The 17,474-nt window shown below is 36.6% G+C and overlaps 1 protein-coding gene across 5 annotated transcripts in view; it reads left to right on the top strand.

Annotated features, from left to right (window-relative positions):
• The window catches only part of LOC112046487 (teneurin-a), an 84,957-nt gene that overhangs the window by 53,102 nt on the left and 14,381 nt on the right, over positions 1–17,474 (top strand). For all 5 annotated transcript variants that reach the window (XM_052882008.1, XM_052882006.1, XM_052882009.1 and 2 more), the window contains 8 exons: positions 1,181–1,300; positions 1,379–2,056; positions 2,164–2,358; positions 2,738–2,947; positions 3,473–3,658; positions 4,493–4,639; positions 5,119–5,326; positions 12,777–12,896. In XM_052882008.1, coding sequence (XP_052737968.1) covers positions 1,181–1,300; positions 1,379–2,056; positions 2,164–2,358; positions 2,738–2,947; positions 3,473–3,658; positions 4,493–4,639; positions 5,119–5,326; positions 12,777–12,896 — 1,864 coding nt within the window. The remainder of the gene's footprint in view (positions 1–1,180; positions 1,301–1,378; positions 2,057–2,163; positions 2,359–2,737; positions 2,948–3,472; positions 3,659–4,492; positions 4,640–5,118; positions 5,327–12,776; positions 12,897–17,474) is intronic.

The following is a 17,474-nucleotide window of genomic DNA, read 5'->3' as shown; positions in this document are numbered from 1 at the left end:
GCATCTTTAATGGGGCATCAAATCCCGGTCGCATGCAGACTTCGTATAAAACTAATAAATGTACACAATCAATTCCCTTTAATATACGATACATCGTTTTGTTTCCGTTGAAACAATTGCACATCGACTTATTAATGACTTATTAAAATTAAACTAGATTAAAAAGCTTCTTTTTCTCTCATCTCATCTCATCACCGAGATGTTGTGGTTCGACCGCCCACAATAATGCTGGATTATTGTGTTACCCACTCCTAACATAGTATTTTTAACCGACTTCCAAAAAGGAGGAGGTTCTACGTTCGGCTGTATGTATGTTTTTTTTTTTTTTTTTTTTATGTATGTCCAGCGATAATTCCGTCAATTATGGACCGATTTTGAAAATTCTTTTTTTTCGACTTGAATTGGAGGAGAATGGGAATATTAGTCATATTGAAACAAATATGTAAAAATTATTTGAAAAAGATAAAGATATGTTTAACAAAAATAATATCAAAATTTTTAATTCGTCTACGAGTTGTTCATTCGAGTTCATAAATAAAAAAGTTACGTAGTTACGTGCTAGGAAAGTCGGTCCCCATATTTTTGAAGCGTAAAGGAATTCTCTTATTAAATTGCTTACCACGGCTTCTGGTCTTTAATGAATGTAATATAATGACAACAGGAACAAGAAATGGTTCAGTGTAACCGAGCCACCTACGTGCTCACAAGGCAAGCGGACCGATACACCGGAACCAATTGCTCCGTCACACTGCTCCGAAATGCGCCTCAGCCGTGCTCTGGTTAATTAAAACTCAACGGGACGTCACGACACTTGCCCTGCTCATAGATGCATCTCTCGAACGTCACATTCTTGAGCGACATTTCTCTTTGTGTCGCATTTCGTAATGTCGCTTATAACAAAATCAATGCTCTCAAGTTTGACTTCAAGATGTTATTGATCTGTTAGATAATGAATCAAATCATTTATTTCCAGTAGACGTTGTTTACACGCAGTTTCGGAATGTTAAGTTTGTCTTTTCGTAATAACTTTACTACCGTTTCGGGAGGCAACTCCTCTAACTCGAATATGTTACATAGAACTTTTATATTAATTACTGCATTGAAGTTTACCTTATTATTATTTTGTTAGTAACGTGTAAAACTGATGTAAAATGTAAATAATAATTTTTCTTTGTTTCAGCTTTATCGTCAATTAAAAGTAATATAGACAATTCAAATTGTATTCTGGTACAAGATGTAAAAGCAGTCACTCATTCACACGGAATAAGAGATGCTCTATCAACATCGTCACCATCAGATGGTATGTTATTTATATGTTTTTAAATATTATAGATGTATCGTAATATTTTTCTTTGCATAATTTGATTTTTGTTTCCAGAATCTATATCAACATCTTCATTAGGATGGTCTACGACTGCGGAAGCGGCAATAGAGTCAGCAGTAATACCTCAACAAGCACAACAAGCAGCGCCACCACCTTGGTCTCCAGCTCTAGAAGTTAGAGACTTTGATGAACTTCACAGTGCCACAATATCGGCTTATCAATTCTGGAGTTCCGAGTTTCGGAACAAACAACCTGCTTTCGTTAGTCTTAATTTCACCGTACCCTGGGGTGCCAACTTCGCCGTTTACGGGAGAAGAAACGTAGCGCCGAGTGTTACTCAATATGATTTCGTTGAATTTATTCGAGGTGGTAGAGTTGATCACCGACTTCGGAGAAGAAGAAGTCCGCACAGACACGATGCCTATGATCCCACTTTGGATGACTGGAACGCATTATTGAGCACGCTTAGTCCATATCAAAGATGGAACCACACGATAAGCAAGCGATCTACAGATATGAGGGTAAATGTCAGTATACTACAATACCTTGACACGGGAAGATGGTTTATATCGATATATAACGACGAACTTCAGCCGCATCACGTTGAAATGATTGTATCTGAGGCAGAAGGAGTCACAAACTCTTGTCCTGATGATTGTTCTGGGCACGGATCTTGTTATCTCGGAAAATGTGACTGTATGGATGGATTTGAAGGACATGATTGTTCAAAAAGTAAGTTCTACGATATTTGATCCATTGAAATACATGACATATATTAAATTTATTAACATAATATTTACTCAATTTATTTTACTCTATAATACTTCTTGTACTTTCAGGCGTATGCCCAGTTCTTTGCTCAGCCCACGGCGCTTACGCAGGTGGTATATGTCACTGTTCAGAAGGTTGGAAAGGAGCTGAATGTGATATACCAGCTCACGATTGTGAACCTGCTGATTGCTCTGGTCGAGGACAATGTGTAGCCGGGCTCTGTCATTGCAAGCCTGGTTGGAAGGGAGCAAAATGCGATGAAGGTGAGTTAAACATTTATATTGTACAGTGGCGTAGCGTTATATTGTATATTTTATTTAACAGTCCTGATATATAGCGTACAACTTATTGAATAGCAAAATAAACTACCACTGTTTCGAAAAGAGGGCAAATCTATAGAAGAACATTACTGCAGGCTTTGAAGAGGAATATTTATTTGCTACATTTTGTTTAATGAATATTTGTGAGGCGTGCACAGGATTATCCAACTTTTTTATTCGTGACATTGACAAAATCGTGACACTTGCCGCCGCCTCCTTTTGTATGCTGCCAAGGGCAGTTGTTCAGTTCTCCCCACAACTACACGGGATCTAAAATAACTTAGCAAGTATTTAGTGTAAACTTTTTTTTATTATAACACAGAGGACTGCCTAGACCCTACATGTGGCAACCACGGTTCTTGCGTCCGCGGTCGTTGCGTATGTCGCGCTGGTTGGCGAGGTGCTGCGTGTACGGAACGCGACGCACGAGTACAACGGTGCTTGCCAGCTTGTTCCCAACGAGGTGTCTATGACTTGGATGCTGGAAGATGTGTGTGTGACCCACTGTACACTGGCGACGATTGCTCACAAGGTAAATCATCATTTGAAATAACGAATAGAGTTCAATAAGTCAAAATTAAAAATCACTGACAGTCATTAGCTAAAGTTTAAAACTGTAAAGTCAGAAATGTTTTTCATCAATTTATATAAAACTTTTTAAAAAATTTACCGTTTTCTGCAATTGTAATGTACAAAAATTGTCGTTTTCTTTAATTTTATACCTCACTAAGATTATGTATATAATATTCACTGGGAAACTAGCTTTCAAATAAAGAAACCGCATCCAAATTGTCTAGGAACATAACAGCTGTTATGATGTTTAGCATTATTTAAATAATGAAATGCGATCACACGAGACTTCGCGAGGAAACCCTCAATCATTTTAGTATAATACATATAAAGCTTTTGATTTACTCTATCTATTATTGAATTCCGTTGGGTAGTTTAAAAGATCTTAGGGTGCAAACGCAGGGAGCAACTTTGTGTTATACATATAATGATTATAATACTATGTAATATTTGAAAATTTGTTATAAATCTTGCTACATATTTCCAGTTGTGTGTTCATTGGATTGCGGACCTCACGGGGTCTGTGCGGAAGGGGTCTGTCGCTGCGACGACGGCTGGACGGGGTCACTGTGCGACCAACGACCCTGTGACAGTCGTTGTCACGAACACGGCCAATGCAAAAATGGAACGTGTGTTTGCACGCAAGGGTGGAATGGCAGGCATTGCACATTACGTAAGTGTGTTTTCTAATGAAACTTTAACCTATATTTATATACATTGTAGTAGGTATACATCGTTTAGTATATGCTTGTGTATTATGTATTGTGTATTGTGTATTATGTATAGTATGTGCTTGTTATTTTTTTTTACTCTGTAAGTGGAAATACCTTGTTGATCTACTAGTTAGCCTATGTGCCTCGGTCCTGAGTTCGAATCTTGGGTTGGACTAAGAAAACTTTCATGTATAGTTAGCCTATAGTAGGGGAATTGGCGGTCATATCCCCGTGCCTCGAAGAACACGTTAAGTCGTCTGTCCTGGTCATTATAAGTAGGATCTGATGGTGGGCATCAGTAGCGTGCACTTTATAGATGCAAAAATGCACTGCCTACCCTGAGGAATTAATAAACTTATATTGAAGAAGCTATTCTCCATTTTCTACAATTTGAACGTACAGTGCCTACCATGGTTACAATCCTTATGCACGTTACTGGTGGGCGTTAATGAATTTAACATTATCACTCTAAAGGTAGAATTCTGATCTTGGCGACTGCGACGCACGACCGCGCCATGCGACCGCGACAGAGTCGCACGACCAAAGCCCGAGACCGCGTCACGCGACCACTTTTGTTTAGTGCTCCATATAAATTCATACTAAGCAGTGGGTCGCGCGGTCGCCAAGAATAGAAGGCTACCTTAAGCCAGCCAACCCGTATTGTAGCAGCGTGGTAGGACTATATTCCGTAACCCCTCTCCTTTGATTAGAGGTAGAATAGGCTGACTGAATGATGAACTGGAAATGTTCTGTTTTATGACTGTAAATGTAATAGCTTCACCATATTTCACCAGCTGGTTGTCCGAATGGGTGCAGTCGTCATGGTCAATGTCTACTTGAAGACGGCGTGTATCGATGCTCGTGTTCCGACGGCTGGGCGGGCACTGACTGTTCCATCGCCTTGGAACTGTCGTGCAGTGACAACGAAGATAACGACGAAGGTATTATTAGTAGTTACCTATTTCTTAAAATTTCCCCGTTGGTCTAGAGTTAGTCTATGTGGTTACGGATCACGAGGCCTTGGGTTCAAGTTCTGGTCGAGCTATGAGATATTGAGCTTTACTTCTGAGACATTTTCAGTTGAAATCTCAGTCCGGAGTTGGGAAGCTAGTGGTGTTAGCTCTCGTGCCTCAGAGAACATGTTGAGCCGTCAATCCTGGTCATTATCATCATCTAATAGCAGTCGTTGAGGACTTTAACATAAACCTAAGTTCACCAACCCACATTAGAGCAACGTGGTGGAGTCCAAGCTCCATATATCTTCACCTATAAGTACGGGGGACTGCCCTGTAGTGCTGATAATGATGATCATTTCGTAATTAAGTTACTTCTAAAAAGTCATTTACTAGATTAAGCTACTTCTTCTTCTAAATTGGTCTGGCCTTGTGAATTGGTTGACAATGGAACTACCGTTTTGAAGATGGCATGACGGACTGCTCCGACTCTGAGTGCTGCAGCCGGCCTGAGTGCACCGAACACATAATGTGTTTGGCCTCTAACGACCCCGTCGAAGTACTGCTTCGGAAGCAACCGCCGTCAGTGACTGCGTCCTTCTACCAACGCGTCAAATTCCTCATCGAAGAAAACTCAGTCCAAAGCTACGCCCACATGGACGAATACTCTGAAGGGTAAGTGATATATAATTGACAAAGCTGAAGTAATATACATATGAATTGATATATACATATTATAATAGGTATATATAACACCGAATCACTTCATACGTGAAAGATATCGACAATTTGAATTGTTTTTTATTTATATATCATGGACGATATCTTTTACACGACTTTGGTTTAGGATTGACCTATCGGTTTTGCACAGTTATAAATTGATAAATTGCACCTAACAATATCTGTAGAATTGTAATATCATCGCCATACTAATAATATCTATTAACCCGTAAAGAAACAAAACCTATGATGACATTTTGTATGTAGGAACTTAGTACCTTACCGATTTGATCCCTATCATCTTCCTGAACCTCTCCGAGGATTTGGTGTGGTTATTTTGATTTGATTAACAAAATATTTTTATAATGTTACTGTTTATTTCACATCTGGTGGAAGTGTTTTTGATTTTCCTATTTTTTACAAAGCAAACTTATTGATTTATTATTTGCAATCCCGGCATGGTTAACGTTTTCTTTTATAATTTGTGTTTTTAGTTTCATTACTTTTTAAATCGTTATGTTTTCACACCAGATCCGATGTGTTGTGTATTGTCTAATGTTTATCCCTTGTGTGTGTCTTACCCTACCTGTTTGTCTCAATAAAAAAGCGTCTGAAGGTTAAAAAAAAAAGAAAAAATCCGAGTGCTCAAAGCTTTCAAACAGTTTTGTTTGTCTTTCGCATAATATAGAACAAGTTTAAAAAGAATAATATCATTTTTAGTAACTCAAATTATGAAAGATACAAAAGCATTAGGTAATTAATGTTTCAAAAGTAGTAAATAAGAATAAAAAAAATAAACAAAAATGGCCATAATAGTTTGCTTCTTTCATGATTTGAGTAAATTCATATATCGAATATCATAAACAATGAATACGGTTTAATTCAGTTAAAAAAATGTGGTTTAATCTCTTTCAATAACAAAATAAGACAAAGCAAAACTGAATAAATAAAGTAGACAACCCACCTCGCTTTATATGCAAAAGCGCCTCCAAAGTTTGTTTGCATTAAAACACGAGCCGCTTAACTATTTTGTTTGTGTTAAATACTCCGGAAGGGTTATATTGCGTTCTGGCATTTGTTTCATTCCAATTCTATCGCAAAGTATAAAAAATTTCACCATCGCGCCAACCATTTCATAACTAAAATATATTGCAAAAACGCTTTGATAGTTCTCTATTACATCAGCAATACAGTTAATACAAAATTAAATAGTGGTGGCGTTGTTATAATGCAAACGGGCTTCATTTCTTAATCGGTACTAACTTATGGGAATACATTAGAATCAGTCATTACAATTAAAGCAAGTGTTATAACGCAAGGTAACCAGCGTAGACGAGCGCAGCCGGCCGCACCGGTAGCAAATCGGGGTGGGGTTGCACTGAGGGATGTAGGTATCTGTGTAGTAATCTGTCCTGTCTTTCTGTGTCCCTGTGCCGCCGTGTGTCCGCCACTCCTAGCGAGTTCTGGGATTCCTTTACACCATGGTAAGTGTCAGTCAGCCCGCCCTCGCCCCTCAGTGTTCAGTATCTGTTAACCTATTCCCTTTTGTTGCGACTCCTGCATATGTGTGTGATGCCTTCGCCCGCCGCCTGTCTGGTCTACTAACTGGCACGCGAACGGCGATACTAACGCTTTTCACTTTTCGTTTACTCCTTTGTCTGTATTCGTTTCATTCTATGTGTATGTAACATCTGTATGTCTGTCTTAAATGTTCTTTGTGGTTGCGGCAGAATGGCATGGGCTAATAACTTATGGATTCGTAAGAATCACGTCGAAATTTGCATCTTTACAATAATGTTTTGCCGCAATCACAGTCGTATTTTTTGTAATATTTGTTCTCGTCTACTGTGCTTCTATTAATAATAGCTCACATAATACTATGATATACTTTTGTTATTACAAAAAAAAAGAATTAGGAAAATCATTTACGCTTTCACGCAAAACGTTAAAAACACAATAGGCTAGGCGTAGGGCTGTAATATATACGAAACGAGACGCGAGTTCTACGTCGTCGATTGAGCAAAATTCAGCGTACACGCAAATATAGCTTTGAATAAACTTACCCTTTTATGTATTCCTTACCCTTTGTCTGCGTCTATCATCTGTTGACCAACCACCTTACCCTTTGCCCCAGCTCTTTATGTGTTTAGATCCTCAACCTTGTAACTAATCAAAACGACTTGTTAATTTACTTCAAACACTTCACAGCGATATGAAACACTGTACATTATAATCATTGCTTCCATCAACGGTCATCAAGTACTTACCTACATTTTTGTATTAACGCATTGAAATTGGTGCAATCAACTGATATTATAAAATATGTTTCCATTTATTCATTTAATATGTGTTCTCATGTGTCTTTCTGATTCCTTAAAATATATATAAATGTGTTTGATGTTCAGGTTATTTTCTCAGGAAAGTGTGGCTTCATATTCGTCTAGCAGCATCTATAAATAGCTATAAGAAAAGATTATTATAATTTAATAATCTTTTTTATACCTCGCTTAAGACTGTGATTTCTGTAACAAGATGCTAATAACTGCGACTCATCTATTCGTAATATTAATACATGTGTTATATCTACCTAAGCGTTATATTTATCAAGCAACATAGATTGATTTACCTAATTCGTAATTGCATTACAAAATACGAATTCTTTTTACAGGGCACCTGCGATGCGTAATTATTGCAAGTGTTGGTTGTATCAGTAGATAGATATCTCATCCTCATCATACTTTTATCATAATTGTCTTCAGCGAATCATCAATCTACGTGATTTAATCAATGAAGTCGACGCAAGCAAGCAGCTCTAATTATTAAATTGACTTTCAATAAAGCTTAATCATTTAAGATTTCTCCAAGAGCCTGCTGTGTATACCTACACACAGATATCTTCTACTATTATATACCTACACCTTATTTCGAAATTTAAAATGGAGTTAGATAGTTTATATTATAAATATACTTATTTTGATGTTTGTTAAGATGTTAAGAAGTTTATTAGTCAATCACGAGAAAGGGCTTAATGATTTGGATTAAACCAAACTAACTTATAATCTAGATTAGTATTCATAATGTCGGGATAATTTTCACAAGTAGATGGTGCTTAATTTGAAGAAATAAATATTTTCCAAATACATCATTGAAATTGGACGCAGGGTTTCAATTGGGAAAAACGAAATATATGCCGCATTATCGTGTCGTGTGTTTTATTCGAAAACAGAAAATCGTTATTACCTAAGACACAGAATGGCACTTGACGAAACATTTTCCATTTATATATTAGTGATTGCACTTCGCACCAATTTCAAATGCAGTATAGATGACTTAACTTATAAATATATTAGCTCTTAAATACAAAGAAAATAATATGTCTATGTGGCAGCTGTTACATGCATTATTATACCTACATACATATCTAGAATGACCTATGTTTATGTATACTGGTATATAATATATTTCGTAATTTATATAAATGTCATACATAAACAACGGTCTGAACTAGATTAGCTGATCCTAATAAGAGAATGTGCAATGCTAAAGACTTCTTATTTTATTTTCCAATTTTTATTTTCATACTTCACTTTCACAGATTTGATTGCAAGTTATATACGGTAGCACGATAACCTCAATCAAAATAGATTTGAGGAAGCGAGCACGGCGATATGATTCACACGTGAAACATTTCAAACACAAATCTTAACGTTTTCAAATTGAAACTATAAATCATCTACTTATTTGTGTAATTAAACTTTAAAGTGATTCAAGAGGGATGTATAATCTAAGATAATAATTGATTATTTTATATTACATACTCGTAGGTAATACCAAAAAAATAATTGACGCCAATCGAACACATGCCTCGACACCAATGTCGGTTACGCTATTAAACAAATATAGTAATAATAAAACAATTAAGTAAATATATACAAAAATATAAAAAAAAAATAGTAAATAGGTATACCTAAGTACGTATAAACATTAAAGTATAAGTAAGTATAAACATTAAACAACTCGCACGCAATTCCTGTAAGTGCGACGCGATAGCGATGTTTATTGCGCAGTAAGGGCCAGGCCACAACTGTGCGTTGCGGCGTCGCATCGCAAAAATCAACGACGCCGCACAACGCATCGTGGAAATTTCCGATGCGCTGCGCAACGTACAAATCTGCGATGCGACAACGCGTTGCCGTTTAGTCGGTGTCCATACTTTGAACGACCTGCACGTGTTTTTTAAGCGATATGGCGGAGTACGATGTCGACCACCTGATATCTTTACACAATCGGAATACGAGTTTTGAATAACACTAAATTGTGAAAATGATTAAACAGTATGATTATAGTATAAATAGTTTATTTTTTTCTTACCTTATAGTTAATCCCAGCATCTCCAGAGGTTCGATGGGTTTTCTAAATATGTATTTCTTTTGTAAATGAGGCTTTATCAAACTAAGAAGCTCTTCAAAACATCCTACACTCATCCTAAAGTAATCGAAAAATTTAACCTCGTCCACTTTTAGCGCCTCATATTTCCTTTTGAAGTGGTTTCCATCTTTATTCATAATTGTCAGTAATGGGTGCACCCAGTACTTTCTTTTCTGTTTCTTTTTCTTAATACGCCTTAACGCAAGCAGAAGTAGAACACGCGCAGTGCGATCCATGTCTCACTAGAAACTGAAACGTTGGTTAGCGTCTTTACGTACGATGTCGTATGCGATGAAATTTTTGCGTTGCGACATCGCATCGCATAGCTGTGCGATGTTGTTTTTACGATGCGACGCCGCAACGCACTGTTGTGGCCTGGCCCTAAGTTAAGTCTGTTAGCTAACTTAGTTTTACGCATATCTACCCCCACAACCACGGCAAACGCTCATAAGCCGTTGCGATAACTTAACCTTTTACAAAATCATCATGATATCTGTCCATCTTATTTAAGGGCGTAAATAATGTTACCTCAACAAGTGATACAAATTGAGTGAACGAATCATCGATGATGTTCAAAATCGCGTAATAATGTACGAAACAATCATGATAAGCTTAATAGTATCGGTAGAAATATTATGGAATCGGTACGGACTTAAAAGAGCTTGTGGTGCCTGTATGGCTAAGGGAAATTGTTAGTCTGTCAATTTTTTTGACTTTAAAAGTCCATTTTCAATTTTTTTTAAATTTAAGCAAAGTCAGGAATCATTAAAATTGTATACACCTTAGCACGGGTAAATTTTCTAGTCGGTTGCAATTTTAATATATCAACTAAAAATATATTTTGAGCTTGGCCAGTTAATAAAAAACTAAAAGGTCTGATAAACTTGGCCTTAGGCTATTTTTAATCTTCAAACCCAAATGATGCTTAGAGACAATGGTTTAATTTTTTGATAGTTACAAATTAAGGCAATTTAGAATTCTCTACCTTTATATTTGCAGATTTTCCTAGCAAATATTTCTCCCGTTTTGGCTAAATACTCGAGTATCTACACCATAATGGGTACATGTCAGGTTCTTAATACTAGACCTACTATTAGGTACATTGCCAACTTTATTATAAATGTTTTTTAATTACTCAAAACTTTTGAATTTCAATTGGTATTTTGAAAAATAATAATATTTATATTTCTTATTTTGGTGCCATTGTTTTGGCATTATTTTTTCTAAAAAATTATTAGCAGTTTGGGTGTCGACTCAATGTCAAAAATTCAGGTGTCAATGAAAAGGTCTTACTTACACGAGAAAATATATTTGTTACTTATGCAAAATCCTTGCGCTTTCGTCAAGAACTGCCTGCAATAAATGAACTTTTTAACGGATTTTTATGCACTTTTCACAGTAGATTAAACAAAATCTGAGTTTTGGACTGGATGAAAGAAAAAAGGGTCTTATAATTGTCGTTGCTCTATATAAAAAATATTTCAAATTACATGTATAAAATGTATCTATTAGGTCACCAAAGTTTCATATGACATTTAGGCCATCGCCCTTCAGTTATTAACCGCCTTACAAACTTCCTTTTTCAAAAATGACTTAATAAAAAAACACCTACACTGTTTACTTTCAGAAATTACAGTGAAATTATTTAGTATCTTTACTATTACTCGATCTTATAATATATTCACATTGTTTTTCAAATTACTGGGGCTAGGTAAATGGCGATATAAAATAATACATAAACTAAATAGCTGAGTACAAATTCTTCCATTTACATAAAAATGGGTACGAAAGTCTATCTTCATCAAAAAATCGTGTATGCAGTCACTCCACAAGTTGTTAGAATTCCTCCCTGTGGACAAAGGCGTCACTATGTTACTAAAGACGTGTGAAATCTGTACCTGTGAAATGCATGACAGAATGCTCTGATGACCCGGCGGTTCTTTTTTGTACGGCCTTTTGAATGCACGTTGTAAACTACGAACTACGCACACTGCAAAAAGGAATGCTTTTTCATGCTACACGGCAACCACTTCGCGAATTAAGGTCGCCCTCGCACGTAACTGGTGTTTAAAACGAGGTTTTGAATTTTAAGACTGTTACCAGTTACATCCTTTTCTACTTTCTTCGTGAAAATTTTACAAATGTTGGTTGCATTTCAAACATTTTTTCTAGCAAAATGTTACTTCCAGAGTCCCAATATAATTGGTACGTGGATTATATCTATCACTTATTGGTATGGTAGCCTAATACCATGTAATGGCATTTATGGTAGAGGTAGGGTATCTTCAGGGTAGAAGTATAGTAGCAAAATATTCATCCTTTACCATCAACCCCTATTGTTAATACCGATAAGGCAAACTAACGTTTACCAGGTCAGCTAGTATTATATATTTTTGTAATGATCTTTTCATGACATTATCTGATACCCATACTGTTCATTTGATATCCATATTGTTCGTTTGATACCCATATGTTAGGGTAAGTAAAGAACAAACCCACCTCCGCCTATTTTTCATTAACGGGCGCCATTTTAAAAATTTCTATAGCTTATGTCACTACCACAGTTCTGGTGAACTCAATGACACCTCATGCCTGTGTCAAAATCGTCCAGCCATTTGGGTAGTGCGAAACAAATTGCCATACATACTCACTTACAAATATTACACTCTTTCTGACGCAGTCGGGTAAATATGCCACGAGTAAATAAATCAAAAATATATGTATATAAATCCAGGAAGCAGTCTATTAAATGCCAAATATTTTGTCATCACAAATTAATGATATAAACCCTCTGAAATAATATCCTTAAGGATAAGATCTTTTGTTTATTATTAAATGACGATAATAGTAGCAATAATTTTTACCCTTCAATAATAACACAAAAAGCCGTTAAAAGAAATGTGTGAATCGTGTGAATCATGTCGCTGTGCGATCGGTGCTACGGTCGGCTCGATCTGATAAGCGGTGTGATGTGCAGCCGAGTGTCGGTGATGCGAGGGCAGGTAGTGTCGCCGCAAGGACTCGGCATCATCGGGATCAGGGTCTCCGTCGACCGGGAGGCGAGGTTCGGGTTCACGCTCACAAGACAAGGAGGATGGTGAGTATTGCTTTTCTACACAACACACTCACACACACTTTTTATTCTTTACCAGTTAGCCCTTGACTACAGTCTCACCTGATGGTATGCAATCTAAGATGGAAGCGGGCTAACTTGTTAGGAGGAGGATGAAAATCCATACCCCTTTCGGTTTCTACACGCTACGTTAAATCGCTTAGCGGTACGTCTTTGCCGATAGGGTGGTAACTAGCTACGGCTGAAGCCTCCCACCAGCCAGACCTGGACCAATTAAGTAAACCTCAATCAGCCCAGCTGGGGATCGAACCCAGGACCTCCGTCTTGTAAATCCACCGCGCACACAACTGCGCCACGGAGGCTGTCAGAAGGAGAAGAGTTATGAAGTGGAAAGATTTGTATTTTTGTATGTAACTCAAAAATCGTTAGACCGATTTGAAAAATTCTTTCACCAATAGAAAGCTACATTGTCAGGGAGTAACATAGGTTATATTTTATGCTCGCATTCCCACCGGAATGGGAAATACGCGGGTGAAACTGCGAGGTTCTGCTGGTTTTATAAAAGAGGTCGATGAGTTGAAACGGCTTTTTAGTACGAAGCTAAAGCTAACTGAGGTATATAAATATAGCTTTATAAATCATGCCCAGGTAGAATGCTAGCAAGAATACTGGCTGCGTTAATACGTTGGACAGCCAGACTGATCCTTGGCATAAAAAATGAGCCAGCTCTTCTGTCAGCAGAAGTTCTTTTTAAAATGTTTAGTTATTTCATTATAGGCTACAATAGCGGACTTTCAAGGGCATTATAATTAGCAATATAATATTTAATAAATCAGTGATATAGAGACATGTCCTAGATTAGGTAGGTACATTATAAACTATGGTTTAATTAGGTGTTTAATATTTGATGTCAATAGTTCCAACAAAGGTTTAGGTATTGTCATTGATTAGAATCAATGAAATGAGTACCTATGTGCCTATATTATAAACTTATCTTATATGAAACTTGGTCCATGAGTTAGGTTCAATTACGAGGTATGTTTAAAATCATCATCAAATTGTGTTGTATTTTTATTTTACAGACATATTCAAAAACAAATCGGATTAGTTACAGTATTTCTTAATTCCAGAATTTAACAGATTTGGATGAGAAATAGTACATAGATATATTATAGTCTAGAACAACACACATTCAAAATTCCCACGGGATCGGTAATCCACACGAATTAAACCACTGAGCTCAGTTAAATTGCTTCCTTGCACAGTCGTGCATGCCTTGTTTTATATCGGTAGGTCATTGTATTAATTCTAGGGTTACATCTCGAAAAATTCATCAAAGGTAGACATATTTTAGATGAAAGTAGATAAATTGTATACAAATAAAACAACCATACCAAAAACAAAACGCAAGATCGAAAGAAAATATCATCTGTTAAAATCAAATTTTTAACCCACGACGCATAGAGAGGGGTGTTATATTTTACACGTATCTGTCTGTCTGTCTGTCAATCTGTCAACACCATAGCTCCCGAACGGATGAACCGATTTCAATTTAGTTTTTTTTGTATGAATGGTGACTTATAAGAGAGTGGTCTTACAAATATTTGATGAAAATCGGTTGAGCCGTTCAAAAGTTCTGGGGGTTGAAGGTCAAAGAAGAAAACCCGAATGTCTGCAAATATACTCGAGTGGAGTCTCAAATGAAAGCGCACTGAAAAAGAATATTGATGACTTCATCGAGAGTGTAATCAATAATTTTGTGACCTTCCGGGTTTTTACATAACATAATTTTTGAAACATTATTAAACTATTTTATATATATCTACAATATCTTTCCCACTTGAACCGGCTTCACTTCAAATTATGGTTAAGAAATCAAATCAAATTAAGGCCAAATAGGTTAGTTCAAGTAAGTTTGAAAATCACTTTCAGAAATATCAAGTTTATCTGTTGGAAGTCTACTACTGGTTTGGAAGGCAAATCCAAACATATATGAGCTCTCGTTTCACACAAACTTGCATCGCAGTTGATTGTTGACTATACAGGGTGCTCGGGAGTATTTTTCATAACTCTAGGCTTATATTCTTTACGGAAAATTAGTAAAACATGCCTAAGGAACATGATTGTACTCTAAAATGAATATTATTCGAGTAAAGAATATTTCTTTTGTAAATAGATCTTAAATTGTGATAACGCATCCTTATATTATGACCTAGCCAAACTTATTCATTGATGAATATCATGAAGTAACTTACTAGTGAAGTGCGGAGTGCCAGTTGCAATATCTCGTCGACATCGACAGTCTTACCACTACGATTACGTATTAAATGCAAGGACAGATTAAGGCGTATTCTGCAGTTCGGCTCCTATAAGTGGACTCGTCAATACCTTGAAGTTATGGGAAATACTTCAACACCCTGTATTTTAAATACTTGTAAAATACAGGGTGTTGCGGGTATGTTTAACTTAATGATCGACCATAAATAAAGTAATGTGCTTATTTTATATGGGGCCGAATTAGTTACCATTCCAAGAACCACAGAATTCCTAGAACGAGTAAGCTTTTCTCGACAATTTACCTAGTTGTATTAGCATTTTATTAAACAGGATCTGCTTAGGCTACTCGTGTCTAATCCATTTTACACAGGCCATTAGTTTATACACGGAACGTTTACCTCACCTACTTAGTGTGTGTATTTTTAGCTGCAAGTAGCATAACGATGTACCTACCAACACAGAAGTGTACTTGCGTGTAAAAAGAAAGGTCAACGGGCCCGACGCAAGCTGCAATTTCATTGTTTTTAATGTATGTAGATGTACGTTTAAGTATTCTACAGCGAGAGCCTGTGGTAGTCAGACGTACCTTTTTTTGTGAAGGCTGATAGTTTTGTTATCCCATGTTCAGACCTTAGGTAAATATGAATTAGAATAGAACAAGTTCTAAACTTAAAACCGTTTTTGACGGCCTCCGTGGCGCAGTCTATTTACAAGACCGAGGTCCTGGGTTTGATCCCCGACTGGGTCGATTGAGGTTTTCTTAATTAGTCCAGGTCTGGCTGGTGGGTGGCTTCGGCCGTGGCTAGTTACCACCCTACCCACAAAAACGTAGCGCCAAGCGATTTAGCGTTCCGGTACGATGTCGTGTAGAAACCGAAAGAAGTGTGGACTTCATCCTACCCCTAACAAGTTAGCCTGCTAGATTGCATCATCACTTACTCGTACCATCAGGTGACATTGTAGTCAAGGGCTAACTTGTAGAAAATAAATAATTTTCGTTATTTTTTACTTGATATCATGTAGAATCATATCTTCAGTCGCCAGACACGCAGAGTTTAGACTGTTGCTTTGGAAGATAGCAGGTATCAAGTGTTGAAGCGTACCCAATTGGCTACCGTATTTATGGTACAATAGGAGCAATAGGTTGACAAACTTAAAACCTTCATAAAATGAGGTAGGTCTGGTCATTACACGCTCTTCGTCCATTTAAGTATTCCGCATTTTACGACGGCACGTGTCTCGCCACCTGGCGGTGTACAGTTCTCTACTGAATCAGCCGGGGGTTGATTTATTCGCAGTTCCCTCTTATGAATCATCGCGCTTGAATTAATTTTATATCGTAGTCGTCTCTACATTTTAGCGTGCATTCTAGTTTCATGCCGAAATTAAACTGTATAGATTACTGGATGTATATTCAATCTAATATCGCTTTGTTTCTTTATTACAAGTTTTTTTTTTGGTGTATGTACCTACTTGCGTAATCATGTAAGTACATGACGCTGTTATGATACCTACCGTGGAGCTGGCCTAATGGTGAATTCCTAATTTAGACAAGACTGGCGGACATTTAGTTTTCCACAAATCCCTTGAAACCATGAATTTATCCGGGACTAAAAGCCTATGTGTTAATCCAAAGTAAAATCTATTTCCATTCCAAATTTCAGCCAAATCGGTTTAGTAGTTGCGGCGTTAAAGAGTTACAAACATCCATACAAACTTTCGCGATGGGATGAACCGATAAAGATTGTTGTCAGAACAAATGAAAACCTATTTTTTTAACTAGGTATGCGATGTGTTAAAAGTCAAAACAGAGGACCGAAATATTTTAATTTTCTTTTAATTCGTTTTGTAGTAGGTACTTAGGATCCAAAGCTAAGCGTCTTTATAGTTGAGTCTAGTTTAAAATTAAAGGACGTGACACCTTTGGTATTTTTTCTATTTTCGATAAAGTAATGGAAAATTTTAATCGTCATAACAATGTTGGATTCGTTTTGACTCCCATAATTTTGTCTCCGGAAAAGAGAATAATATAGTCGGGTTTGATTAAAAACGTTAGATTTTTATTAAATTCAAATATGGAGTGCGTTTAATATATTAGTAGTGTAGTGCAATTAATTGCACTAAATGTTTAAGCGTTATAAATGAAAAATAATGGAACCCAGTGAATGTAAAGATTTTTTAAATTCCCGCTAGTATTCAGTAGGGAACTTTATAAGGAATACTTAGAAAACCGCGTCAGTGCTCATTTTGGTAAAATCGGTTCATTCTTAAAATATTGTTGTTCAATAATTTTGAAACAAAGCGTTTTTTATTATTTCCAAATTT

The sequence above is a fragment of the Bicyclus anynana genome, chromosome 6 (genome assembly GCF_947172395.1).
Source record: "Bicyclus anynana chromosome 6, ilBicAnyn1.1, whole genome shotgun sequence".
NCBI classification, from domain to species: domain Eukaryota; kingdom Metazoa; phylum Arthropoda; class Insecta; order Lepidoptera; family Nymphalidae; genus Bicyclus; species Bicyclus anynana.
This window is presented reverse-complemented; position numbering and strand designations above follow the sequence as displayed.